Source organism: Marmota flaviventris, chromosome 13 (assembly GCF_047511675.1).
Source record: "Marmota flaviventris isolate mMarFla1 chromosome 13, mMarFla1.hap1, whole genome shotgun sequence".
Taxonomy (NCBI): domain Eukaryota; kingdom Metazoa; phylum Chordata; class Mammalia; order Rodentia; family Sciuridae; genus Marmota; species Marmota flaviventris.
Genome location: NC_092510.1, coordinates 90,575,036 through 90,603,033, shown reverse-complemented (window position 1 = coordinate 90,603,033; position 27,998 = coordinate 90,575,036). Strand labels below are relative to the sequence as shown.

Here is a 27,998-nt window from a genome sequence, read left to right as displayed (position 1 = left end):
GTCGTTACAAAAAGTACTTGAAATGATGTATATGCTAATTAGTTGATATAATCATTCCACAATGTGTACATATATCAAAACATCACATTTTACTCCCAAATATAATTATTATTTGCCAGACTTAAACAATATAACTAAAATAAAATTTAAAAGAAGGCATGTTCTTCTAGGATGGTATGCAGGTTTATTGTGACTTTAAAGAGATATATCTGAAAGGCAATGTTAACATAATATAGATGTTCTTCATAGCAGTTTTCATCTGGAATTTTCTAAACTCGAGTGTCAGATGAGATCATTTAAATGGACCAGGATCAAGGTATAGGTGGGTGATGCCAGAGACACAAACCTGTGCCATGGTGTCTGGGTGAACTGAGAGGCTTTGGAATCAGAGAGTGGGGTCAGGCAGATGCTGTTCCTCATTCATGAAATAGAAACAGGGCTGGGGGGTGACTTGGTGGTAGAGTGCTTGCTGAGCATGTGCGAAGCCCTAGGTTCAATCCCTAGCACTGAAATAAAAAAAATAAAAAAAAAAAGAAAGAAAGAGAAATCTCATCTACTTTATTCATTTGCTTATCTAATAAGTATTTAGTTAGTGGTGTTCTGGGTGCTATGTAAGAGATTACCCCAGATCATCTTAAACAATAACTTTCTTATATTTCACTTTATTGGTCAAGGATTTGAGCAGGGCTGTGATTTTTCTGCTTGCGGTGGTCAGGTCACTCATGGCATTCAGCTGGTGAGGGGGCTGGTCCTGAGGGGCCGTGAATCTTTCCTCATGTGTCTGGTGTGTTGTTGGAGATGACTGAAAACTAAGCATAACTGGGGTTGTCAGCCGTGGCACTTATGTGTGGCTCTTCAGCAGAGCAGTGTCAGGGTAGTTGTCATCTTGGAGGACTCACAGGGCTCCAGGAGGCAGGAGTTGGAAGCTACCAGTTTTCTAAGATCTGGCACAGTGTCACTTCTTTTGTATTCTGGTTGCACCAGCTACTGTGTTGCCAGGATTCAATATGAGGGAACACAGGCTCCACACCTCTCATACATGCTAGGCAAATATTCTGCCCCTGCTCCAGGCCATTCATTCTTGAGAGATCAAATTTTTGTTAGAGCTGTCCTTGAAAATTTTGTCATCCTTGGCCAGTAAGGACAGTTGATCTGAGGGGAAATGTCAGATATACAGAAATGGGGTTGGCAATCAAGGAAATGCAAATTCAAATTCTTGAAGAATCATTATACCAATTATATTATCATTATACCAATTTATATTAGCAAACAGTTAAGTAAATGTTCCTGGCCAGGATGTGGTAAGATAAAAACTTACACTTTGGGGTGGGACTAACACTTTGCAGTGATACTTTAGCCACTGCCTTTTTGGAAGATAGTTTGTTGGTTTGCAGAAAGAATCCTCAAAACATGTTCTGAGAAATCAAATCAAAATTAATTAAAAACTGTAAAAATAAAAACCCCAAGAAGACGTAATAGCACATTGCTGTTTGTTATATGTAAAAGCAAATGGTCGGACATGTGGTGAGTATTCACTAAAGCTAGGAAATCTGAAGGTGATGTGGAGTCTTTTTTTTTTTTTTTCTCTTTTTGTTTTATTTTATTTATTTATTTTTTTAAAATTTTATTGTTGGTTGTTCAAAACATTACATAGTTCTTGACATATCATATTTCACACTTTGATTCAAGTGGGTTATGAACTTCCATTTTTACCCCGTATACAGATTGCAGAATCACATCGGTTATACATCCACTGATTTACATATTGCCATACTAGTGTCTGTTGTATTCTGCTGCCTTTCCTATCCTCTACTATCCCCCCTCCCCTCCCCTCCCCTCCCCTCCCCTCTTCTCTCTCTACCCCATCTACTGTAATTCATTTCTCCCCCTTGTTTTTTTTTTAATTTCCCTTTCCCCTCACTTCCTCTTGTATGTTATTTTGTATAACCCTGAGGGTCTCCTTCCATTTCCATGCAATTTCCCTTCTCTCTCCCTTTCCCTCCCACCACTCATCCCTGTTTAATGTTAATCTTCTTCTCATGCTCTTCGTCCCTACTCTGTTCTTAGTTACTCTCCTTATATCAAAGAAGACATTTGGCATTTGTTTTTTAGGGATTGGCTAGCTTCACTTAGCATAATCTGCTCTAATGCCATCCATTTCCCTGCAAATTCTATGATTTTGTCATTTTTTAATGCAGAGTAATACTCCATTGTGTATAAATGCCACATTTTTTTATCCATTCGTCTATTGAAGGGCATCTAGGTTGGTTCCACAGTCTTGCTACTGTGAATTGTGCTGCTATGAACATCGATGTAGCAGTGTCCCTGTAGCATGCTCTTTTTAGGTCTTTAGGGAATAGACCGAGAAGGGGAATAGCTGGGTCAAATGGTGGTTCCATTCCCAGCTTTCCAAGAAATCTCCATACTGCTTTCCAAATTGGTCGCACCAATTTGCAGTCCCACCAGCAATGTACAAGTGTACCCTTTTCCCCACATCCTCGCCAGCACTTGTTGTTGTTTGACTTCATAATGGCTGCCAATCTTACTGGAGTGAGATGGTATCTTAGGGTGGTTTTGATTTGCATTTCTCTGACTGCTAGAGATGGTGAGCATTTTTTCATGTAGTTGTTGATTGATTGTATGTCATCCTCTGAGAAGTGTCTGTTCAGATCCTTGGCCCATTTGTTGATTGGGTTATTTGTTTTCTTATTGTTTAATTTTTTGAGTTCTTTATATACTATGGATATTAGGGCTCTATCTGAAGTGTGAGGAGTAAAGATTTGTTCCCAGGATGTAGGCTCCCTATTTACCTCTCTTATTGTTTCTTTTGCTGAGAAAAAACTTTTTAGTTTGAGTAAGTCCCATTTGTTGATTCTAGTTATTAACTCTTGTGCTATGGGTGTCCTATTGAGGAATTTGGAGCCCGACCCCACAGTATGTAGATCGTAGCCAACTTTTTCTTCTATCAGATGCTGTGTCTCTGATTTGATATCAAGCTCCTTGATCCATTTTGAGTTAACTTTTGTGCATGGCGAGAGAAAGGGATTCAGTTTCATTTTGTTGCATATGGATTTCCAGTTTTCCCAGCACCATTTGTTGAAGATGCTGTCCTTCCTCCATTGCATGCTTTTATCCCTTTCATCAAATATAAGATAGTTGTAATATTGTGGATTGGTTTCTGTGTTCTCTATTCTGTACCATTGGTCCACCCGCCTGTTTTGGTACCAGTACCATGCTGTTTTTGTTACTATTGCTCTGTAGTATAGTTTGAAGTCTGGTATCGCTATACTGCCTTATTCACACTTCCTGCTTAGAGTTGTTTTTGCTATTCTGGGTCTTTTATTTTTCCATATGAATTTCATGATTGCTTTATCTATTTCTACAAGAAATGCCAATGGGATTTTGATTGGCATTGCATTAAACCTATAGAGAACTTTTGGTAATATCGCCATTTTGATGATGTTAGTTCTGCCTATCCATGAACAGGGTATATTTTTCCATCTTCTAAGATCTTCTTCTATTTCTCTCTTTAGGGTTGTGTAGTTTTCATTGTATAAGTCTTTCACCTCTTTTGTTAGGTTGATTCCCAAGTATTTTATTTTTTTTGAGGATATTGTGAATGGAGTGGTTGTCCTCATTTCCATTTCAGAGGATTTGTTGCTGATGTACAGGAATGCCTTTGATTTATGTGTGTTGATTTTATATCCTGCCACTTTGCTGAATTCATTTATTAGCTCTAATAGTATCTTTGTAGATCCTTTTGGGTCTGCTAGGTATAGAATCATGTTGTCTGCAAATAGTGATAATTTAAGTTCTTCTTTTCCTATTTTTATGCCTTTAATTTCTTTCGTCTGTCTAATTGCTCTGGCCAGTGTTTCGAGAACTATGTTGAACAGAAGTGGTGAGAGAGGGCATCCCTGTCTTGTTCCAGATTTTAGAGGGAATGCCTTCAATTTTTCTCCATTCAGAATGATGCTAGCCTGAGGCTTAGCATAGATAGCTTTTACAATATTGAGGTATGTTCCTGTTATCCCTAGTTTTTCCAGAGTTTTGAACATAAAGGGATGCTGTCGAATGCTTTTTCTGCATCTATCGAGATGATCATATGGTTCTTATCTTTAAGTCTATTGATGTGGTGAATAACATTTATTGATTTCCGTATATTGAACCAGCCTTGCATCCCAGGGATGAATCCTACTTGATCATGGTGCACAATTTTTTTGATATGTTTTTGTATCCGATTCGCCAGAATTTTATTGAGGATTTTTGCATCTAGATTCATTAGAGATATTGGTCTATGGTTTTCTTTCTTTGAATTGTCTTTGTCTGGTTTAGGAATCAGGATGATGTTGGCCTCGTAGAATGAATTTGGAAGTTCTCCCTCTTTTTCTATTTCCTGGAATAGCTTGAAAAGTATTGGTATTAGTTCTTCTTTAAAGGTTTTGTAAAACTCTGCTGTATACCCATCTGGTCCTGGGCTTTTCTTAGTTGGTAGTCTTTTGATGGCTTCTTCTATTTCCTCAATTGATATTGGTCTGTTTAGGTTGTCTATATCCTCCTGACTCAATCTGGGTAGATCATATGACTTAAGAAATTTATCGATGCCTTCACTATCTTCTATTTTATTGGAGTATAAGGATTCAAAATAATTTCTGATTATCTTCTGTATTTCTGAGGTGTCTGTTGTGATATTGCCTTTTTCATCCCATATGCTAGTAATTTGAGTTCTCTCTTTTCTTCTCTTCGTTAGCATGGCTAAGGGTCTGTTGATCTTATTTATTTTTTCAAAGAACCAACTTTTAGTTTTGTCAATTTTTTCAATTATTTCTTTTGTTTCGATTTCATTAATTTCAGCTCTGATTTTAATTATTTCTTGCCTTCTACTTCTTTTGCTGTTGTTTTGCTCTTGTTTTTCTAGGATTTTGAGATGAAGTGTGAGATCATTTATTTGTTGGTTTTTCCTTTTTTTAAGGAATGAACTCCAGGCAGTGAATTTTCCTCTTAGAACTGCTTTCATTGTGTCCCATAGATTCCGATATGTTGTGTCTGTGTTTTCATTTATCTCTAAGAATTTTTTAATTTCCTCCTTGATGTCTTCTATAACCCATTGATCATTCAGTAACCTATTGTTCATTCTCCAAGTGATGCATGCTTTTTCCTTCCTTCTTTTATCGTTGATTTCCAGTTTCATTCCATTATGATCAGATAAGATGCATGGTATTATCTCTACTGCCCTGTGACATAATATATGATCTATTTTTGAGAAGGATCCATGTGCTGCTGAGAAAAAAGTGTAACTGCTTGATGTTGGGTGGTATATTCTATATATGTCAATTAAGTCTAGGTTATTAATTGTATTATTGAGTTCTATAGTTTCTTTATTCAACTTTTGTTTGGAAGATCTGTCCACTGGTGAGAGAGGTGTGTTGAAGTCTCCCATAATTATTGTATGGTGGTCTATTAGACTCTTGAACTTGAGAAGAGTTTGTTTGATTAACACAGCTGCACCATTGTTTGGAGCATATATATTTATGATTGTTATGTCTTGTTGGTGTATGGTTCCCTTGAGCAGTATGTAGTGTCCCTCTTTATCCCTTTTGATTAACTTTGGCTTGAAATCTATTTTATTTGATATGAGTATGGACACTCCTGCTTGTTTCCGAAGTCCATATGAGTGATATGATTTTTCCCAACCTTTCACCTTCAGCCTATGTATGTCTTTTCCTATCAAATGCGTCTCCTGTAGGGAGCATATTGTTGGATCTTTTTTTTTTTGATCCATTCTACTAGCCTGTGTCTCTTAATTGGTGAGTTTAAGCCATTAACATTTAGGGTTATTATTGAGATATGTATTGCTTTTCCAGCCATATTTGTTTATTTATGTTACTTAACCTGGTTTGTTTTTCCTCTTTGATTATTTTTTCCCTTTACTGTACTACCTCCCACTGTTGGTTTTCATTGTTATTTTCCATTTCCTCTTCCTGTAATGTTTTGCCGAGGATGTTTTGAAGAAATGGTTTTCTAGCTGCAAATTCTTTTAGCTTTTGTTTATCGTGGAAGGTTTTAATTTCATCTTCCATCCTGAAGCTTAATTTCGCTGGATACACAATTCTTGGTTGGAACCCATTTTCTTTCAGCGTTTGAAATATGTTGTTCCAGGATCTTCTAGCTTTCAGTCTGTTTTGAAAGATCAGCTGTTATCCTGATTGGTTTACCCCTAAATGTAATCTGCTTCCTTTCTCTTGAAGCTTTTAAAATTCTCTCCTTATTCTGTATGTTGGGCATCTTCATTATAATGTGTCTAGGTGTGGATCTCTTATGATTTTGCACATTCGGCATCCCGTAGGCTTCTAGGATTTGGGATTCTGTCTCATTCTTCAAGTCTGGGAAGTTTTCTCGTATTATTTCGTTGAACAGATTGCTCATTCCTTTGGTTTGGGCCTCTATAACTTCCTGTATCCCAATGACTCTTGAGTTTGGTCTCTTTATGTTATCCCATATTTCTTGGATGTTCTGCTCATGGTTTCTTAACAGTCTTGCTGAGCTGTGTATGTTCTTTTCAAGTTGAAATACTTTGTCTTCATTGTCTGATGCTCTATCTTCTAAATGTTCTACTCTGCTGGTAGTATTCTCATTTGAGTTTTTAATTTGGTTTATTGCTTCCTGCATTTCTAGGATTTCTGTTTGTTTGTTTTTTATAACCTCTATCTCCCTGTGTAGTTGATCTTTTGCTTCTTGGATTTGTTTATGTAATTCATTGTCGAAGTGATCTTTCATTGTCTGATTTTGCTGTCTAATGTCTTCCTTGAGACTCCAGATCATCTGAAGCATGTAAATCCTGAATTCTTTATCTGACATTCCATCTGCTGCAGCTATTACCTCTTCTAAAGTTGAGTTGACCTTCATTGCTTGTGGTCCTTTCTTTCCTTGTCTTTTCATACTGCTTGCGTTTCTTTCTGCTTGGTGAAACTGTTGTGTTATTGAATTTTCCCCCTATATATTTATATTGCTCTTGTATAGTTGCAAAGTCTCCCTTGCAGGGCCGGGCAGCAGCTGTGCTCCTCCTCCAATTGGGGTGATCTGTCTATCTCGCCGGCGGGTCACTGGGCCCCTTCTCCAGGTCGCGTGGTCTGCCTACCTTGCGGGCAACGGCTAGGCCCCTCCTCCAATAGCGGTGATCTGTCTACCACGCTGGCGGGCCGCTGGGCCTGTTCTCCAGGTTGCAGGTCTGCCTACCTTGCAGGTGCGGGCCGCGGCTGTGCCCCTCCTCCAATTGGGGTTATCTTTCAACTAGGCTGGCGGCCCGCTGGGCCCCTTCTCCGGGACATGCAGTCTGCCTCCCTTGTGGGCGGCAGCTGGGCCCTTCCTCCAATTGGGGTGATGTGTCTACCACGCCGGCGGGCCGCTGGGCCTGTTCTGCCGGTCGGTTGCAGGTCTGCCTACCTTGCAGGCGCGGGCGGCGGCTCTGCTCTGCCCCTCCTCCAATTGGGGTGATGTGTCTACCCCGCCGGTGGGTCACTGGGCCTGTTCTGCCGGTCAGTCACAGGTCTGCCTACACAGGTCTGCCTACCTTGCAGGTGCGGGCAGTGGCCGTGACGTGGAGTCTTGCTAAGCAAACCCGCCTTCTCTTTCTCTCTGGCTCAAAGGATATCTGAGCCAAGGTGGCAGTACTGGGGCACTTCCGTGGACCTCCCTCATCCCAAAACTTAAAAAAAAACCAAGCAACTTTTTTTCATTTCATAATCTTAAACTTCCCTTTTTGTTTTTAATTGTACTTTTTATGTCCTCATTATTTAATTGCTGTGTTTTCTCTGTAGGTCATGGTATAATGTAAAAAATAATAATAAGAAAATGTCCAAACCAAAATTAAAATTATATAAAAATTATGGCTGCAGATGGACAAGGTCTGAAAGGAGCATTCACACTTTGAAAATGGCTTATTTTGTTGGTGTGTGATTGTATTGAGGGAGAACATTTTAACTCTTTAATTTTAGAATTTGCTTGTGCTTTGGTATTACAGTCAGCTCTCTGTATCTGTGGGTTCTACACCCACGGATTCAACCAATCTTGGATAGAAAATGTTTGGGAAAAAAGTTGTACCTGTACTGAAAACATAGAATAATTTGACATTATTCCCAAAACAACGAAGTCTAACAGCTATTTATATAGCATGTACATTGTATTAGGTTTTGTAGATAGTCCAGAATGATTTGAAGTATACAGGATGATGTATGGTTATATATAAACACTGTGCTATTTTACATATCAGAGTGTCCACTTTTACTTGAGTGTCCACTTCTGGTATATGTTAGGGGGCCCTGGAACCTCCAGTATAATAAAAAAAAAAAAAAAAAAAAAAAAAAAAAAAAAAAACCTTCTTCTCTAATAGAATTGAATTTCTCTTTACTGTTTATAATTCATGATAGGTTCTTGGTCGAGTTGTTTTGCACTAAATATTTAGGGCAATCACATCATTTTTATCCAAGAAAAGTAATTAACATTTAATTTTTAAAATTTATTTATTTAAAAAAATTTTTTTTAGTTGTTGATGGACCTTTATTTTATTCATTTATTTATATGTGGTACTGAGAATCGAACCCAGTGTCTCATACATGCTAGGCAAGTGTACTACTGAGAAACTGATGTGACTCCATTTTTGAGAAACCAGCCTCTACCTCAGAGCAAAGCTTGTTCAAGGAAGCGGGCGTGGCCCTTGTCCTTGGAAAAACCCACAGAGCACTCCTAGGTACATACCCACCCTGGTGAGTTGTTTGTCTGCAAATAACAGGAGAGATCTGTGCCCAGGTGTCCCTGACTCAGGCTAGGTGAGGACCCATAGCAACCCCGTAGCAACCACCGATCAGCATGAGACAGGAAAATACCTGGGATGCCTGATGACCCTCCGAGTAGTTTATGGTGGTTGATAACATGTTGGGAAACCATGTAGTTCAGCAGGAACACCCCTTGTGGCTTAAACCAATCAGTTCAAACGAATCCCGCTCTTGTACTAACCAATCACCCTTATCCAGCTTGTTCCCGCCAGTGAATGTGCTAATCATGTTTTAGAGTTGTTTTATGATTTTTCCACAGTGTGTGATGATTTGCTAAGAGATGCTATGAAGTATGTGAAGTCCCTGCCTTCCCCAAAGAGTGTACAAAACTGCTGCAAACCCTGGGCTCGGGGCCTCTCAGTGTCACCATTTGCTGTGTGCGCTTGGAGGACCGCGCTAGCTCCCAATAAACACCTCTTTTGCTGCTTACATCAATCTTGGTCTCTGGTGGTCTCTTGGGGGTTCTGAACTCGAGCATATCACTACCACTGAGCCGCAATCCCAGCCCCAATTTTTAAAATTTAAATTAAAGAAATTAAATTAGCATTTTATTTTTAAAACATTTTCTTTGTTTCTTCCAAACATTTGATAATCCCTGATTTTGAGATATTATTAGCCATTGATGTTTGTTTGCAAAATGGTAATAATCTCATTTCATTATTCCACTTTTTGTTTATAGCTGAATACTTCTATTAAGAGATACTTATTTTTCATCGTTTATTTAGTTATCTTTAGGTGAAGTTCCTCCAGGAAAGACAAATAAGAGTTTTCTGGAATCCACCAGAGGCTCTTGTGTTAGCTTCCTATTGCTGGTGCAGCAGGTTACCATGAACTTGGTGACTTAGCAATAAAGAGTTAAAATCTTAACAGTTCTGAAGTCAAGTCTGAATGAGGTCTCGCTAAGTAAGGCCAGGTAGGGCTTAGGCTCCTCCTGAGGGCTGCAGGGCACCCTGACCTCTTGGTCTTGTCCAGGTTCTAGAGACGCCTGGTTTCTAGTCCCACAACCCCTTTTCATCTTCATGGCCAGCAGTGATTGGCGGGGTCTTTTCTGCTTTCTTCTTTCACTTTTAAGGATCTTTGTGGTCCTGTTGCGCCCACCTGGGCAATCCTGGGTAGCATTTCTATTTTAAGGTCAGCTGATTTGGGACCTTATTCCATTATATTTATTTCTTTTGCCATGTGGGAGTTAGGATGTGAACATCTTTGGGAGAAGGGGGCTGTTATTCTGTCTATCAGATTTATGGAAGGCCTTTTTAAAAAGCATCATAAATTCATGGATTTTTTTGATTTTTTTTTTTTTTTAAATTCTGGAGATTGAACCTCTAGCCTAGAGTAAGCTAAGTGCACTGCCACTGAGCTACACCCTCAGCCCAGACTTTTGGATTTTTGATATATGAATTAATTATAATTATCTTTTTTAAAATTCTAATTTTTCTATTCTTGGACAATAGAATAAGCTTTTTCTAGTTGGTTCCTGAGTTCCTTGGACAGGAATCCTGTAGTCTTGAGAGTGTGCATAAGAATTACCTGAAGGGTTTGTGAAAACACAGATTGGTGGGCCTTCGTACATCAGAGGTTTTGGCTTAATAGATCTGAAGTGGGATCCTAAAGTGGGGATATTTGGTTGTCTCGTGATGCTAATTTTGCTGCTTTAGGAACTTAATTTTGAGAACTTCTGCTTTAAGGAACTCTGGTAGAGATTACAGTCTGGATACCAGGGAGGACACTGATGCTGGCCTTATTCAGTGGAAGGAAGGAAGTAAAATATAAGTTTACTGAGATTCAAATTTAAATTTAGAGTTACGAGTTTTAGCCTTTAAGTTTGTGTTCATTCTTATGCTTTTTCTGAGATTAATAATTACTTATTTAATAAATATATATTATATACATATATCTAACTTCAGCATACTGCTACCAAGATTATGACTTACAACAAGATGAATGAAAATAGTTTTAAGATTTTTTGCAGCCCCTTTTGTCTTTAGAGTAAAGTATCCCACCGGGGACCCACAAATTACTCTGCATTCAAGTTATTAAAATAATTCCTGTATGTTTGCTTAGCTAATCAACTCAATACCAAATTAGATTGGTTCTTTTGTTTGCACTGTTTTTAGTTTCAGGGGATTTTTATTTTCTTTTTAACATAATTTTGTAAACATTTAAATGGTTCCAACATCACATCTGTAAAATGAGTTCTAGCCTCTATTTCTGCTCTTCTACCTTGTTCTCTCTACCGTATAGGCAACTACAATTTAATTTGTTTTATGGTTAAATAAATGGTAGTATGCTGTCCATACTTATTTCTTTTGGGTTCTCCTCTCTCCCCTCACCCCTACTTAATATATTCTGAGGGTTTCTTTAGGGCAGTATATTTGTAGAGAGAGTTCCATTCCTTTTTCTTTATAGCTCAAGTGTGCCCCATTATAAGAACACGCCATAGTTGATTCCTCTATTGTGGACACTTGGGTTTTATAGCCTTTTGCTATTATGAATTGTGCTTCAATATTACAAATAGTACATATTTTAAGGTAGTCACGATTGTACTATAAACTGCCTTTTTTCATTTTTAACTCTATAACATGATAATTTCCCATATTATAGTCTTTATAAATAGTTCCATATTATAAATTCTTTGTAAATAGTATTAAGAAACTTTTTTTCCTGATTATGAAAGTAATACAAGATTACCTAGATTTTAGGAACTCAGAAGAAAAAAGGGTAAAACTGAAAAACACCTCCCTCCCTCCATGTAGGTGCACTGTTAATAATTTTTATATGTTCCCTGAGGACCTTGCAGCATTTGTGTAAACATCGAAAACAGCATCATGTTGTACATACAGTTTGGAATCCTGGTTTGATATTACTCATAATTGTGCTTTTTCTATTCCATACTGTTTTAATTTTCTCATTATTACTTCTCTGTTGTTGGCTCCAGTTTCTTTCTGGTTTTTCAGCATTGTAAATAATATTGTGATAAATATAGGTGCACAAAACTTTTTCTAAATTTCAGATATTCTTAAAGTTGGCTTTTGTAAGATTCTGAATGAGCAGGAAATACACATTGGTTAAATACATCAATTAGCTTGTTTTCTTATAGTGATAATTTGGCAAGTCCAGTGGGTAATTGATTCTTACCTCAAAATTTTTATCAAATAAATTTCATTTTTTTTCTTTTTCTCCTGGTAGGACCTGAGAAATGAAGTTGAAAAATTATGCAATGAAGTCAATGAAAGAGAGAAAGCAGTGGAGAATTGCTACAAGAGTCTTTTAAGTGAAAGCAATAACAAATTGCGTGGTCAAGAGCAAGTAATCAGACATCTGATAGAAAGTGCCAGTCAAAAGGACCCGCTGCTTCAGGTACTGCGACTTTTTTTTTTTTCTTTTTTCTTTTAATTTTTTGATTTAGCATGGTTTTTAGGAACTGTTTTCTAGGAACTGTTATGATTATAGTTTTCATTGTTCTGTCTCAGAGAACTTTAGATGTCATTTATGTCATTTGAGCCTCAGCCATGAGGAGAGTAAGAGAAACAGGAAGCTCAGAGAGGAGAACAACTTGTCCTGGGTCATCTGATGAGTGGTAGAGCCCTGGCCTGTTTTTCTCTAGTGGGTACTTGCTGTTCCTTATTTGGGCCATGCCTCTTCACTACTCTGGACGACTTCTTTAAATGACTCCTTTTGGTCTTGGAATATATTTCTTGGGTAATGTAGTGAATTTTTCAGACTCAACACAGACTTATAGAACCATGGGAGGTTGAACATGAGTGTTTAATTCTGCTTCCTACTAAAATCTCACTAAAATAACCGTGAACGAAGAAGAAGGTATAAAACCCACAATAACTAACGAGGACAGTGGGAGCAGGTACAATAGCCATTGTGAGTCGGCATGAAAAGTTTGGAGGATAAGTGGGTGGGCAAGTGGGAATTGCAGTAGGACTCAGCATTTGTTACCAGGCTATATACCTTGGGATGAAAGCCAAGAGAAGCAAGCCGATTTATATCGTGGCCCCAGGAAGGCTTAGTAGGTGCTGGATGCAGTGGTACCTTTGAAATGGGAGATCATGCTGGAATACCAAGCAGTTCTAGGTGACCCTCCTCTTCTCAGCAGCAGCACATGTGTGGAGACCTTAAACCAGATAAACTCTGGCCCTGAGCCACCAGATGCAACTGGGAGCAGGAGTGGGTTTTAGGGATCAGAGTGGGAGAGAGTAGAAGTGTACACACCAAGACCAGAGGTTCCTCTCAGGGGAGAAGTGACATAAGCTGCTGGCAGCTGACATCACACTGAGGACACCACTGACATGTCCTTTCCACACTCACAGAGCTCTGAGCACTTTTGTCTGTGAAAAGTAGGTAGACAGCCTGAGTTCATCAGACAGGTGAAAGTGTTTGAGAAGAAAGACAAAAAGGCCCAGACAGAACATAGGTGCACAGAGGAGATGGAAACAAGGCAAAGTTGGCCAGCTTTTAAAAATCCCCCAAATTAACACTATAGCCAAGGTATATAGAGCTCAGTGGTAGAGTGCTTGTCTAGCATGAGTGAGGCTCTGGGTTTGATCCCCAGCACCATAAAACACTACCACCAACAAAAATCAACCCACCAAATTATCCCTATTAAATGATTAGATAAGAAATAAAACTGGGATATGATATAAAAGAGATCTAGAAAAGAAGAATGGTCTGTTGGAAATTCAAAGTATGATTGTAGATATAAAACATTTAATAGAAGAGTTAGTTATATTACTTACGAGTTTCTTATGGAAAAAATAGAAGAGTTGGAAAAGTTGGAAGATAAGTCTTCTAGAAAATAGAATCACACCGACAAAAACATGGGCAAAAGGGAGAAAAAAGTTAAGAAAATTAGAGACATGGCTCAAGGGGTCCAAAAATATGGACTAATGGAAGTTCCAGGAGACACAGCAGGGAAAGCTGAGGAGGGAAGATTTCCAAGAAATGGGAGACCATGTCCCAGATTGGGGCCAGGTCTTCTACAATGCAAGGGCTTGCTCCATTTCTCTCACGGGGAATGAGAGAAAACTCGTACTCCAGGGCAGATCATTGTGAAATTTCAGAACACAGGAATAGAGAGAGGACCTGAAAGGCATCCAGAGAGAGGAAAATACAGGGCACCTAAAAAGGATGGGCTCAGATGACATCAGAATTCCCAACAGTACCCGTGGACACTGGAAGACAGAGGAAAAGTTATGAGCACTCTGTCCTCAACCGTGCTGTCAGCAAGTGTAAATGTGGGAGAAAGGTGTTTTCAGATGTTCAGTTTTGTCTTCAGTTGTTGGCCTCTTGTGTGCTCTTTGCAAAAAGCTCTTGGAGGCTGATTCTGTACAAAGAAGGGAATAACCCAAAAGAAAGAGATGTTGGACCCAAAAAGGAGGAAATCCACTTGAAATGTTGTGAAGGGGAGTCCCAAGGTCACAGCTGAGCTGCCTATGTGGAGAGCTCAGGTTTGGGCTGTTGAGGGCTAGAGTTTCAGCTGGGCTTCTCCAGAAACTAACAAGGAACTGATCAGTTACCTGATGTGTTTGACTTCATTGAGTGAAATTTTTATGTTCTTTTAGAAAGTTTGGAGATAAATTTACATTTAGTATATAATTTAATTTTATGGATTAAGTAAATAAATAGAATAAGATAATTATTAATTCCAAGAAAGCGAAGAATTGAACATGAATGGAAATGAAATCATGGAGTGCTGTACACTGAGCCATATTTGTGTGGCTATGATAATATAAATGTGGGGTGCATGCCTGTAATCCTAGCGGCTTGGGAGGCTGAGGCTATCTGTAAATAAAATATAAAAAAGGGCTGTGGATGTGGCTTGATGTAAGGCGCCCCTGGTTTCAATCCCTGGTATAGATGATGATGATGATGATGATGATGATGATGATATAACTAAAGATAAAATTGAGATGCAGATGATGTAAGAGCTAAATTTTTAAACCTCTATGATAGGAACCTATAGATACAATCAGAACTTAAGAAATCAAGAATGTGAAGGTAAAGAATGTAATCTAGAAATGTGGAAATAAATAGGAGAAGGAGATGAGGAGTTGCAGGTGTTTTTCTTTCTCTGTGTGGGGCTTCAAGACGAGAAGTGGGGAGGTCAGGGATTGCTGTTTTCCAGTTAAGCCTTATAGTGCTGTTTGAGTGTGAAACTACATGTGTATAATTGGACTTAAAAAATGAAAGTGGAAAGTGTGATTCAAGCACAGCTGTGTTAAGGCAATTCTAGAAAGTCAGCGCTCATTGTTTGATTCTTCCTAGTACAGTTCAATGGTTTCTTATGAAGACTTGCCTCTGCTTCTTTCTTTGCGTTCAGCTACTGTCTCTGTTTGGCATGATAAATTAGTTCTGCTAGGGGCTTAGGAGCAAGATATGGTTCCTTCCCTTAATTTCCCGCAGGGAAAGAACAGAGCCCTAGTTTGGAGCTATGAGTCTTTAAATGCTTGGTAATAAGTTCTGTGCTTGAACTTGGCCAAAGACCAGAGTAATGTCCTATCCAGTTGTTGGATTCAGGTCTCTTGAAGGAGTCAGGGAGAGGAATTTATTGTGTGTCGTCAAGAAAGAGCCTTTTGTGTGTGGCCAGACTCTACTGCCATATTTGTAGTTTTTTTTTTTTTTTCTTCCCGAAAGTCAGATCTCCTTGTGGATATGGTCAGCTCAAGTTTTGTCAAAATTTATTATGTTTCAAGATAGACTTGGCTGGATTTTAATATACAAGTCCTCTGTTCACCCAGTAGGCTGGCAGGATAGGAAGCAGACCCGGGATCACACCTGAGCGGGGCAGGCCCAGGACTGGGACTGTTTCTCTTGGGACAGAGCCTGGACGTTTTCTTCCACACCCGCTAAAGGACGCTCACTGTGGTGGCAAGCCTGAAGGTTCCTAGCCCCTGGCGCCATCCTCAGCTCTGCCTTGCCACCAGTCTGCTTTTCTCTAAGTTGTAATAACGTGGAAATGGAGTTGCATTACGGTTTTATAATTGCCTAATATTTTGAAATGATGGAAATTACTTAGGGGACATGTGAGTATCATGACAAAATAAAAAATCTTCCCCTACAGGGTTTAGGACAATCTCTTAATATTTTTTCTTGATGAAAACTTTCTTATGATTTGTTTCATTTCCTTAGAAATTCAATGAAAAAGATTTGGAAGCAGTACAGCAGAACCGGTATTTAATGACTGCCGAGGATCTTGAGTTCAGGAGCGAAGGCTTAATAACAGAAAAGTGCTCTTCTCAACAGTCACCAGGCAGCAAGCTCATCTTCTCTCAGGTAAGCTTGACTGAAATTGGATGTTCACATGCGAATGTATTCATATTCTCTTCTGAAACGTATTTGATAACTCCTCGGATCTAGCGATCCTCAGATGTCTTCTTGCTGATAATTGAGCTTATGACAGGCAGGACAGGGGGTTCTCTGTCTAGCCACCCTCAGATTAGCATTCTCCAGCTGAGCGTTTGTATTTGCCCTGCACACAAAACCGAGAATTGGCAGCTTGTTAAGAGAGGAGCCTCACATTTGCTCTATTGGGGTCACCTCTCAAGAATTGTGTGGTCCCAAACGTCTGGGGGATTCTTCTGTTGAAATGCATGTGAAGAGTGCCCCAGCAGGTGGACCACTCTTATCTAGCCCCAGATTATTTCGGGTCTCATTTTTTCCATCTCCAGTAGCAGCATTTGCTACAGATTCCTGCAGATACCCTCTGTGTTCCTCTCTAACTGGGGGGCTTTTCCCTCCCTGTTCACCTGCTAACTCCTGAGGGTTCCTGCAGATGTTGCCCTTCTATCTCCCTCCCTGTGGGCCCTGCTGAGAGGGGAACCTCCTCTCTCTGGCCCACAGCCCTGTCCAGGCCCTTGCAATGTGGCACGTGCTCCTCATGTAGATCCCACCTTTCTGCTTCCCCTCACTTGAACCCCAGTGCAGCACCAGGGCCAGGTACTTTGCGGGTGGCAATTGGCACTCATCCTTGAATCCCAGCACAGCCCAGTGCCCGGCTCTGAAAATGGTAGTTGAGTGAGTGAATAATGCAGCGAGGCAGCCAGACATGGGAAAGCTACGGAGTTGGCTGTATCCAATTTTTTTTTTTTTTTAAAAACCTACCTCTAATTAAGTTCATATGTGCAGAAGACAGAAGACTCTTATGCAAATGAGTTCTCTGATGAATGACTCTGATTGTGACTTGTGGTTTTGTGAAGGGTGATTCTCAAAATAATTACAACTGGAACATCAGCCATCAGAACAGACTCAGGCAGTTGGTCTGGAGTGGGGAGATTGAGGCCTGCCTTTTTCCAGGCACCCCCACACCCCACATCCTGGATCAAGGGCAGGTCCCAGGGCAGTGGGGTGGATGGAGTGGATGGGCCTGGGCTCATTTTCCAATGAGTGTAGCAGCATTTCAGTATTTTAGCAGCCAGTACCATCTGGGGCACTGCGTGCCAGCTGTGTCAGACCTGGTCTTGGTGTGTCATTGGCTGAACGTTTAGGATGCTTTCTCACTGTGTGTTTGTCCCTTTGCTGCTGTCCTTGAGAGTGTCAGCATGGGGTAGTGGAGTCTTGGGCTGGGCTGGGAATCTGGGGACCTGGATTTCTCTCTGGGCTCTGTCATTCCACATAGGTAGTAACCTTGGGCAAGTCTCATAACTGAGTGTTGGAGGGCTAGTATTTTGTGATTTTAACTTGCATTTAGTTATTGGATCTTGACAAAAATTAGCTGGGCGGTTAAAAAGCACATTCACCTGTAATAAGGTGGTCTATTTTGAAACAAAGTCGCAGACAATCTAGTTTTTCGGAGGGACATATCTTTACTAAAATGAATTCATTTAATTATTAAACTTTGCTAATTTGAATCTCATTTTAGTCATGTAAGAAGTGTTGAACAAAATGTTTATAAACTTACTGAATGATTGAGTATTTTCCAACTTAATGTCCCTTATTTTGTCATCTATACATTTTGTTTTTATTTTGTGCTGGATGATATCTGTACCTCAGTAATATCAGATCCAAGTGACATTTAAATTACTGTGCAAAATACCTAAGAATTTTAGTAAAGATTTTAATTCTGTTCTTCAAGACTAATTGCAAAATGTAAAATGTAGGTAAAGAATTATAAATTATCACTTAAGAATTGTAAATCTGTAGGTGTCAATTTAAGAAATCCAGCTCTTGCAGCTTTATATATATATTTTTTCTTTCCAAGAGAAGTATGCTTTTCAGATTGTAGTCCTTTCTTTGTAGAAAATGTGGATTTTTTCCTGCTACGCCCTTGGTTGTTTTGTGTTGACCTAGGAATTATCCTCTGCCCATTTCTACCAAAAGCCTGAAGCTATTATGATGTCTCCATAGTCTCTGGGTAGTCTGTTTTCCTTCTAATCGTTGTGTGATCCCGAGAATTAATGCTAGATGATCAGGGAATTGAAGGAGAGAGAATAAAACACACTGACCATATTTGACTTGCTACCACCAGAGATTTATAGCTTGGTTATTAACGTGGTTGGGACATCGGTGGTGAATTTTCTTAAGTATTAAAATAAATGTCTTTGTTGCAGGGCTGTGACCTAGCTACTAGAAACCATCTATCTACGAGGCCCCTAAATTGCCCTGATTACCAAGAAGTGATCCATTAGGCTTTCTTTACATGTCTGCTGCCTCCTCAGAGTGTGGTCTGCACATGACATGTATTTCCTTCAAGTCGTTAAGAAAATGGTGGCAGTACAAAGTGCCCACTTTGGTGTCAGAATGCCAGTGCTGCTACTTAGTAGCTCCGTGACTTCAGGCAGGTTGCTTAGTCTTTCTGAAATGCACCTGTGTAATCTGGGAAGTGGGGAATTGCGTGCCTTCCTCTGAGAGTATTAGAAGTAGTGTAAGAGAGGAGGTAAAGGTTTTGGGGTTATAAGCTGTGGAAGCCCACATTGAGTAGTTTGAGGAAAACATCAGTGTAAGGGGGTCCCAGCTGGGCAGGACTAGAGGCTCTCCCAGACTCCAGGCAGGGGTTGAGCAGCTACAGCTGGGGAGGGTAAGAACCAGGACAGTCCCTTGGACCTTGAGGACAGAAGTCATGGGCTCTGGAGCTCTGCTTTTGACTTTGATCCTGTGACTCCAGATGTCTGGTGTCTTGGAATTCTTGGAATTTCCTAGTCCTCCAGGGCCCAGGACCTGTCACAATGGAGTGGTGTCTTCCTAGGACTTGCTTCCCAGTTTTTAGGGACATTCTTAGGCAAGGCAGGGGAGTGTGCCATCACTCCAAGGGCTGCGGAGGAAGTGCAGCAGGGTCAGACACAGTAGCTGTGAGATGGCGACAAGCCTTCTCTGTGCAAAGGGCCTGGTGGGGTGGGGCAGCTCCCCTGAGTGGCCTAGCCCTGCCTTTGAGCCTGGGCACTCTGCTGGGTCGTCAGCTCTGCAGAGGGAGCCCAATGACTTCATTCTAATGGGGTATGATTCTACGTGGGGAATAGGTGATTGATGAAATGGGACCCAAATGGCTCTGAAGAGTTCATTTATTTAACATGGGTGAGCAATTTGCTTCTAGGAAGACGTTGACTCACCCTGACTTCCATTATGCAAAATACCCACAGGAAACTCTGCTCTTAAGATTCACATCAGTTCCTGTGTTTCTCTCTTACCTTTTTAATCATCAGCTCAGCAAGTATTTGTGATAGCATTTGATTTGTAGCAGACACTGTGCCTGGCTTGGGACAGTGCTGCTGGCAAGTCATCCTGACAGCGAGCAGGTGATGGCACACTAGCTCTGGGTTGCAGGTGAGCCTGCGTGCCCTTGCAGTTGGAGAGTTTCCTAGTGAGATTGGCCCCGGGCGATCCCGAGAGGCCCTGAGTGTGTCAGTGTGCAGTGGCAATTGATGCACTGTCTCTCCTTAAAGGCAGGAGGGGGATGAGGGCAGGAGCTGAGGAGAGTGGTGGCTTGTGAACCCTGGTGAGGGTTGGGAGTGGCCTCTAGGAAGAAGGGAGGGAGGGAGCTGAGCAGGGCAATTGGGCCCTGCTGGGGCAGTGGCTGGTCCCCCTCTGTGGCTTAGAGCCCAGGTTTCAGATATCGAGTTAAGAGATAAAGTCCAGGGCTTGGATTTTTTCACTGGACACTCTATCCACCAGAAATCCACATTTCCTGATCTTTTTTTCCTAGCCCTTCTTGGTTGGCTTTGAAGTTATATATGTGCACAAACTCCAACTGAACCTATATTAGCTGACTGGACTGGAGCAAGTTAACTCTGTTCCCTGAGAAGCAGTTCCATCATCCAAAAAATGGGGAAATGAATGTAGTCCTTTCAGCATTGTGATCAGAGATAAGATCTTTCAAGTATGGAGCACAACACTTGGGGCCTGGGGATTAGTTACAGATGGCATTTATGAAGTGTTGACTGCGCGCAGCCTGGTATCATTCTGTGAGGTTCATATAGATTTAATTCATTTGATCTTCTTAACAACCCCATGTGCTTTAAAGAATTATTCCTTCATTTGGATATTGAAGCACAGAGAGGTTGAGAAACTTGCTCAAGATCACACACTTAATAACCATCACTTCCCCTCTTATTAGGTGCTCCAGAAGCAGTAGGTTTTCTTATTTTGTCACTATCTTTTCTTTTTCTTTGACTGTCTTTCACATGGTCTAAGTAAGGGCGGGGCAGTGATGGGTGGGCCAAAGAGCACAGGCCCTGGAGTAAGCCCTGAATCAGGACCCTGACCTTGGGTTGGGCATCCTGTTAGTTTTCTTTCATTGGTGAGAGAGTCCCACATGATGCTGTTGTGTTCAGAAGGCATTGAGGAGCCCCTGGAACTGGTTTATGGCATAATTTACAGAAGGTCCTGGCATTTCTGTCGGGCTGGTGACTGACTTGTCAGGACCAGCCTGGTGGCTTAGCCTTGCAGACCGTCAACGGCAGGAGCTGCCTTGGCCTTGTCTTGTTGGGCTGGAAGCACAGTGGGGTTCTCTTGGGCCCAGGCTCTCTTCTCTTTGCTCCTCTGCATCCCTTTGGTGGCCTAACTAAAGCCGAGGACCCCCTCCATGGAAACACTACATGCACAAATTATATGCAGAGAGTTATGAAGGGAACCAAATATTCTTAAGTCCAGTTTTCAAAATATCAAAAATTATGCTATGGAAGTGATACTTTTATTCTTGTGTTAAATAACACGGTCTAGTGGTGAGTACAGTGACTGCTGTAGCTTTGAAGTGGTGATGATAATTTTTTTCAGTGCTGGGAATGGAATCCAAGGCCTCGCACATGCTAAGCAGGCACTCCCCCACTGAGTCACACCCCTGGTCCCAAGAATGAATATTTTGAGGTATCAGTGATATGTACAAAACAAGTGTATTAACTGTATTTTTTTTAATGATAAAGTTGTAGGAATGACACACGCCTGGTCATTGTTTGGAGCAATAACAGTGTTCCTTAGCTCGTAATTGAATTTCAGCTGAGGCTAATAGAAATGAAGATAGAATTTTTTTTTTTTTTCCTGATCACATTCTTGCAACCCTTGAATTTTAGTGAGGTGTGATCTGCTGTCCTGGATGGTGTCTTGAATTCAGGAGGAAACCTAGGTCAATGTGAGCTACAGATGCTGTGGGCAGCCTGTTTCTCTGTTGACTAAGAGCTCTCGTCAGCACTTGGAGGGCACCCAGCTTGTCCCCAGTGCTGTGGATGCTGTACCCATTAACTTTATTTATTTCAACATTCTTTTTTTTTTCCCCATGGTAGTGCGGTCTTGGTGTGTTGTCCATGATGGCCTCAAACTTGTGATCCTCCTGCCTCGACCTCTAAGCAGGTGACTTTATAGGTGTGCAACTCCTATAAAGAAATGTTTTCACATTGGTAGAAAAGTCACATGATTAAAGGATCATATTTTTTTCTGAGTCATCTGAGAGAAAGTTGCCCAATGGAGTCCTGTCGCCTGTGGACACTTCAGTGTGCATTTCCTGTAAACAAAGACATTCAGCCCGCCCACCTCAGCCAGGAAGTCAGCCCAGACCCATCCTCTCTTCCAGTCATCAGACTCCATTGTATTTAACACACTGTCTCAGTCGCGCCCTTTGCAGCAGGAAGGTGTGTGTGCTTCTGTGTCAGTGTCACGCCTTGAGTCTCAGCCTGGATTCTCTAGTCTGTCCTGTGGTTCCTCAGCCTTTCCTCGGCTCTCTGACCTTGATACCCTGGAAATGTCAGGTCGGCCCTGTCGTAAGATGCCCTTCAGTTTGGGTGTGCCTGATGTCTCTGTGGTGACTGGCGCGACAGGGGTTCTGGCTGTGTGTCTTTGGCAGGAATGGTGCAGTGGCCATGCTGTGCTCTTCTCATGGCATCCTGTCCCATGGTACGCAATTTCCGTTTGTTCCTTTGCTAGCCAGGCTGACTTTTCGAGTTTGGGAAGGTGGTGTCTGCCACTCTTCTTGACTGGTGGTTGCTCTTTTTTTTCTTTTATTAAATAGATGTTTTGCGTCTGTGTAAATATCCTGATCTCCTACTGGTTTTAGATTCTTTTTTGTTTCTTAGTTGAATTATTTATTACCACCATGGCGGCCAATGGTGATTTTTCTAATCCATTGTTCTTTCTACACATTATCATTTTATTGTAATGAACAGTCTTCTCCTGTATTCATTCTTGTTAGTGTGGATTTATGAATTCATATTTTATTCAGTGGGTTCTAATCCATTACTGTCATCCTTTATCTTGATGTTCACATTGTCCCAGGTTTGATTGGCTGGTGGGAGCCTCTCCTCATTTGTTTTTTTGATACTGGGAATTTGAGCCAGGGGTGCTCTATCACTGAGCTACATCCCCTAGTCCTTTTTATTTTTTATTTTGAGGCAGGGTCTAGCTAAGTTGCCGAGCCTACCCTTGAACTTGCCATCCTCCTGCCTCAGCCTCCCGAATCACTGGGATTACAGGTGGGTGCCACTGCGACTAGTTGTGGGGACCTTTTCAAATGGGCCACTGTTTTCTTTTGACAGCATTGCAATACTATTTAAGCAGTTCTTTTCTTGAAACTTCTTTTTGTAAGTTTTATTGAAGTATCATTGACAAATTAGAGTGATATGTTTAAAGGTCTACTCCCAGTGCTACTCAGTTGACCTCTGTACTTGGTACTCTTTAGGCTTGGGTTTGTGAGTTTCTCTTCTTTGAAGCAAGAGCAGGTGCAGCAAGGCATTCTTGTAGTGTTTTGGAAACAATGGCCAGCAGCCCCGAGGAGTCACGGGTTGATCAAGGGTGAATCAGGTGGCTGAGGAGTCTTTCATAACAGCTTCTGGGTGTTTGAAGCACAGCTTTGAGCTTCTAGGTAAGTATATTAGTCAGATTCATGTCACTGTAATAAAGCACCTGAAGTGACTAACTTGTAAAGATAAAAGGCTCAGAGGTCTAGAAGTTCTAGTCAAAGACAGAGTGGAGGCATTGCATTGGGCCTCACTGGAGTAGGTATGTTGGTGGGCCGCGGCAGGGAGTGTGTGGAGGAACAAACTGCTCACCTCCTGGCCAGGAAGCCAAAGAGAGAAAGAAGTGGTTGGGGGTGCCACAATTCCCCTCTCGGGCACACCCACAATAACCTGAGGACCCCAGACCAGGCACCACTCTCAAAGGTTCCACCACCTCTAAGTAGCACCACCGTGGGGACCAAGCCTCTCACACACTGGGCTTTTGGGGTACACGGCAGATGTGTGCTGTAGCAGGCAGCGAGAGGCAGGCATTCCCCGCTCCTCCTGCAGGTGGTGCTGTGTGACTGTGGCCTGAACCAGAGCCTGGCCAGGGCTTCACCTTTGTGTGGTTCAAAATAAATAAATAAATAAATAACACACACACACACACACACACACACACAACTGGTCACATACGTTGTATAATATAAGGCTGTCTTCTTGAGATCCTTCCCCTAAAGTCAGATGTCCACCATCGTTTCCAGGAAAAGGAACAGTCAGACTATGAAAAGCTGATACAGGTCTTACAGCAGGAGCAGGACATCTATGCCCAGCTGGTGAGGTCTCTGCAGGACCCAGACAGGTAAGGCCTTCTATTTGGACATCACACGCCTGTGAGTGTGGGTGAGCATGCACACAGTTTTTGGAAAAGCTGATGGACCCTGAGCCAGAGAAGCCGTCCCAACATGTGCCTAAGAAGTGTACACAGTTGTCAGGTAGTGATTGTCTCCTTACAATACCTGTTATACCTGTTTTCTATCAAGAATTGTCTGATCTTTGGCAACTAAATTAGATTAAAAATATAGTGTTTACTCATATTTCTAAATACTTTATCACATATTTAGAGAGCACTTCCCTGTGTATTATCTCACAGGATCTTCACAGCTATACTGTGAGGTAAGTGAAAATGTTCTCCCTATTTCACATGAATCCACTGACCCTAAGAGAGGTTAAGTGGCTTGTCCAAAGTCACACAGGTGTTGTGAGAACTCTGGGACACCAACATGTCTCTGTGTCTTAGAGTGACTTGTGTCTGCAGGATGGCTGAAATGATTTGGTGCCAGTGAGGTGTGGGGAAGAGAGCCAGTTGTGGGCCAGGGGTCTTGGTATAGTCCCGGCTCCCCTGCCCTCTGGTTCGGTGTCCCCAGGCAATTGGCCTGCTCTGGGCCTCTGTTTGCAGGACTGGCCTCAGGGATTTCTTGCATTAAAACCTAGCTCTCTCCCCATGGGAGTGGTTCAGTTGAACGGATGTGACGTCTGGGACTTGTTTCAGAACAGTACAGAAGCAGAGGAAGTAGGTGGGGATGTCAGTGGGCGGAACATGGTCAGCCCTGGCTCCCTGCTTGTTGGGACACCGAGTGGGCAGATGAGGAGGAGCTCATCCCATTACTTTGTCTTTTTGTATGTGTCCAAGGTTTTCCATAAGAAGAAGCTAAGAACCGTCACCTCTCTTTCTCTCTCATGATGCCCTTTGCTTTCACCGTGTTGCTGGGCCGTCTCTTCCTGCCTCTGCTGTCCTCTGTCCTCTGTGCTCCTGGCCCCACCTTCCTGCTGTGTCTCCCACTCCTTCTTCAGGAGTAGCTTGAGTGTCAGCCTCGTTGGGTGCCTGGCTGACCCCCAGTTCTGCTGCCCCTCTGCATCTTCTCTCTTGACTGCCTGCCTGATGCGTGGGCGTCTCTGCTGCTCCACCTGCTCTCCTGGTCTGGGAGCTTCCTCAGGACCAGGGGTTCCTCTGCCATCTGCAGCTCCCAGAGCCTGGGAAATGCTCTCTGCAGGAATGTCTGGCCCTAGCACGGATCGTCCAAGTTAGTAGATAATTTCCAGATTTTAAGATCTGAAATGAGTTTGAAGAAACCAAACACATACTGATGAAATTTGGGGCGTAGGCATCTCTGAAAGTGGGCTTTTTCAGGAAACCTCAGCAGCTGGTCTCTTTCACCAGAGGAGGGGTTCAATCATGTGGGGAAACTGCACAAATTTCACTTTAATTGCGCAGCTTCTCTGGGCGGGAGAGGTGCTGTGGGTAGATGTGCTTGCTCTCAAGCCCTCTCCACAGGAATGGCTCCGAGTTTCACAGCCTCTTTCCTAATGAATAAAAACGTGGATGGGACTGCAGTGGGTCAGGGCAGTGGATAACCCATGCTCAAAAGGTTTCTGCACATCTTCAGACTTTGTTTAGGGGTAGCCAGACCTGGTCCACATCTAGCCCTGCCACTCAGCTGCTCTGGGGTCTTGGGAGAATGTTGTGGAGTGGGGGTGTGGCCTGCTTACCTACCTGCACAGCAGCTCACCCATCTGCTTACCTGCCAAGTGCCTGCTTGCCTTCTACTTCCCACCCACCCACCTACCCACCCTCTTCCTACCCTCCTCCTGCCCACCTACCTTACAAGGTAGTTTGGATACAAGGGATGATAGTGTGTAAATTCCTCATGCTGCCTGACACATAGTAGGTGTTCAGTAAACGTCAACACTTGTTGAGAATAAACACATGGGAAGCTTCCACGTGCCTCAGTACCCCCCATATGCATCAGCTTAGCATCCAGGCCATTTTGGGATCCTCAGCCCTGGGCATATCCAGGAGGAGCCCCCACGTCTAACTCCAGCACTGCTCTCTCTCTGGGAACTGGCAGTGGGGTGGTGGCTGCAGGCCAGGGTGTACTTGGGGTTTACACAGACAGGGAGGAGGAGGCTTGTTGGTTCTTTCACCTTTGCTTTCTATTTTTCAGTGCTCAGATGTGGGCGCTTTAGCTCATGTGACAGAAGTGCTCCTTAAGGCCTGTGGTGAAGGGTGATCAGAGCCTGACCCCCTTGGCTTTGTAGCCCAGGCCTCGCAGCCACCCCTGCATCTTGAGGGCTAGTTCAGCGACACTTCCTATAACCAAGGGCTCTCAACCTCAGCAGTACTGGGACTTGGGGCTGGATGGCTTTTTTGTCATGAGGGGCTGCCCTGTGCATTTTAGGGTGTTCAGCAGTATCTCCGGCTCTGTCCCCGGAGCACACTCACTCCCTCAACCTCTTATGGTATCAAACATGCCACCAGGTATTGCAAAATGTCTCCCAGGGGGAGCAAAATCATTTCCAGATGAGAATCCCTCTTGTAACTCATGAGAATCAGAAATTTTGGCTCATAAATATCATCTTTTTTGTGGGAATTGTTGGGGTATGCAGGAGGAAGGAAATGGTGTTTGCCGAGTATCTAGAATGTATTAGGCACCATGCCAAGCTCTTTCCCATGTAATAGGACTATCATTTAGTCCTCAAAACAGTTCAAAGGAAAGGTATCATCCCCATTTTACAGATGAGGTGTTTGACTGACATGGCCACGGAGGCAAGGTTAAGGTTAGTGGTGGCCTGCTGTTTTGAGCTGGGCTCTCTGACTCCTCCTGCCCACCACCCCTTCTCCGGCCCCCTGCCCCAATCCGGGAGGAAGGTTGCACAGGCTTTTGTTTCTTTCTGAGCAAAGCACTTTTTACTTCTCACCTTGAGAAACTTCTGGAGCTGGGAAATGACGGGCTCCTGTGTGCACATGGCAGCTGTGTGCTTTTCTCCGTGTCAGAGGTGGAAGGGGACCGTGGCAGTTAGCTTTCCCTGGCCCCGATGGCAGGAGCTTTGCTAAAACAGTCTCCCCTTTTCCTCTGGTCAAATACCTCAGCAGCACAGCCACATCCAAGTGAGTGCTGTGCTCCTCTGGAAGGACTCCCATCAGCTGTACAAATTGATCATCGGGACCGCCAGTCAGGCCCTTGGCCATTCGTGAAGGGTGCCTTGCAGTGAACCGTCTTCAAAGCAGCAAGCATAGAAGATTGGACGGAATGGTTTACTTTCCTTCCAATATGTCTTGATTTGTGTGCAGTTCGAGGGATGGAGCTGGAGAACAGTCTCTGAAGGACCAGTGGGGTGTGAGTGTGGCACACGGATTCAGAACACTGGGGAGAATCAGATGGAAGCTTACTGGCCCTCTCCCTAGAGCAGTCTGGTAGTCATCAGTTTTGAAGCTTAGTTTCAAGGTGCCGATGGACCCTCTTAGGGAACTGTAGGATGGACGCTGGATGGGGAAGGATAATATTTCTCAAGTGATTTTATAAAGGAGGCTTTCAGATTTGTTAAGGTGTTTTAGGAACCTTAAAAGTGCTTGTGTGCTTTGACCTGCTGGTAGCACTGCTTGGAATCCTTCTTAAAAAAGCAGCCCAGGGGCCAGGCCACACCTAGGTTCAGGCTGTGCAGTTGTGAGCTGGGTTTGAGTATTCAGACCTGTGCCAGTTCTCATCTGTTGAAGTCCAAGGCCTGGTGTGTGGATCTGCACTGTCCACTGGAACACCCAAGAGTGGTTAGGTCATTTAAATTTAAACTTATTTTTAATGTAATGAAATTACAAACATTCACTTCCTTGGTGCATTAAGCCACATTTCAGATGTTCAATAGGTGCATTCTAGTGGCTACTGTATTAGACCCTGCAGATACAGACTGTTTCTGTCTTCAGGGGAAGTTCTGTTAGCCAGGGCTCTCCAAGATGAGTGCACACTCTGTGAGGTGTGCGTCTGTGTGGCTTCCCCCAGGTTCTGAGCTTCTCATTCGCACATATTGTCTACACAGCTCAGCAGCGCGTTATGCTGATCTGGGTGTGAAACCTGACCCTCCCTCTTCCAGAATAAAAATCCATGCACCCTGTGCAGCGTTGAGTGATTCTGTTGGCCCCTGGATTGGTCATCTTCTCTCACTGTCAACTCCCTCTGCTTTTTCTTCTCTC

General features: G+C 42.5%; 1 protein-coding gene across 5 annotated transcripts in view; it reads left to right on the top strand.

Annotated features, from left to right (window-relative positions):
• Cdk5rap2 (CDK5 regulatory subunit associated protein 2) overlaps nucleotides 1–27,998 on the top strand; it is a 185,962-nt gene that overhangs the window by 77,964 nt on the left and 80,000 nt on the right. For all 5 annotated transcript variants that reach the window (XM_071600877.1, XM_027945288.2, XM_071600875.1 and 2 more), the window contains exons 13-15: nucleotides 12,018–12,188; nucleotides 15,969–16,112; nucleotides 23,737–23,834. In XM_071600877.1, the coding sequence (XP_071456978.1) occupies nucleotides 12,018–12,188; nucleotides 15,969–16,112; nucleotides 23,737–23,834 (413 nt within the window). The remainder of the gene's footprint in view (nucleotides 1–12,017; nucleotides 12,189–15,968; nucleotides 16,113–23,736; nucleotides 23,835–27,998) is intronic.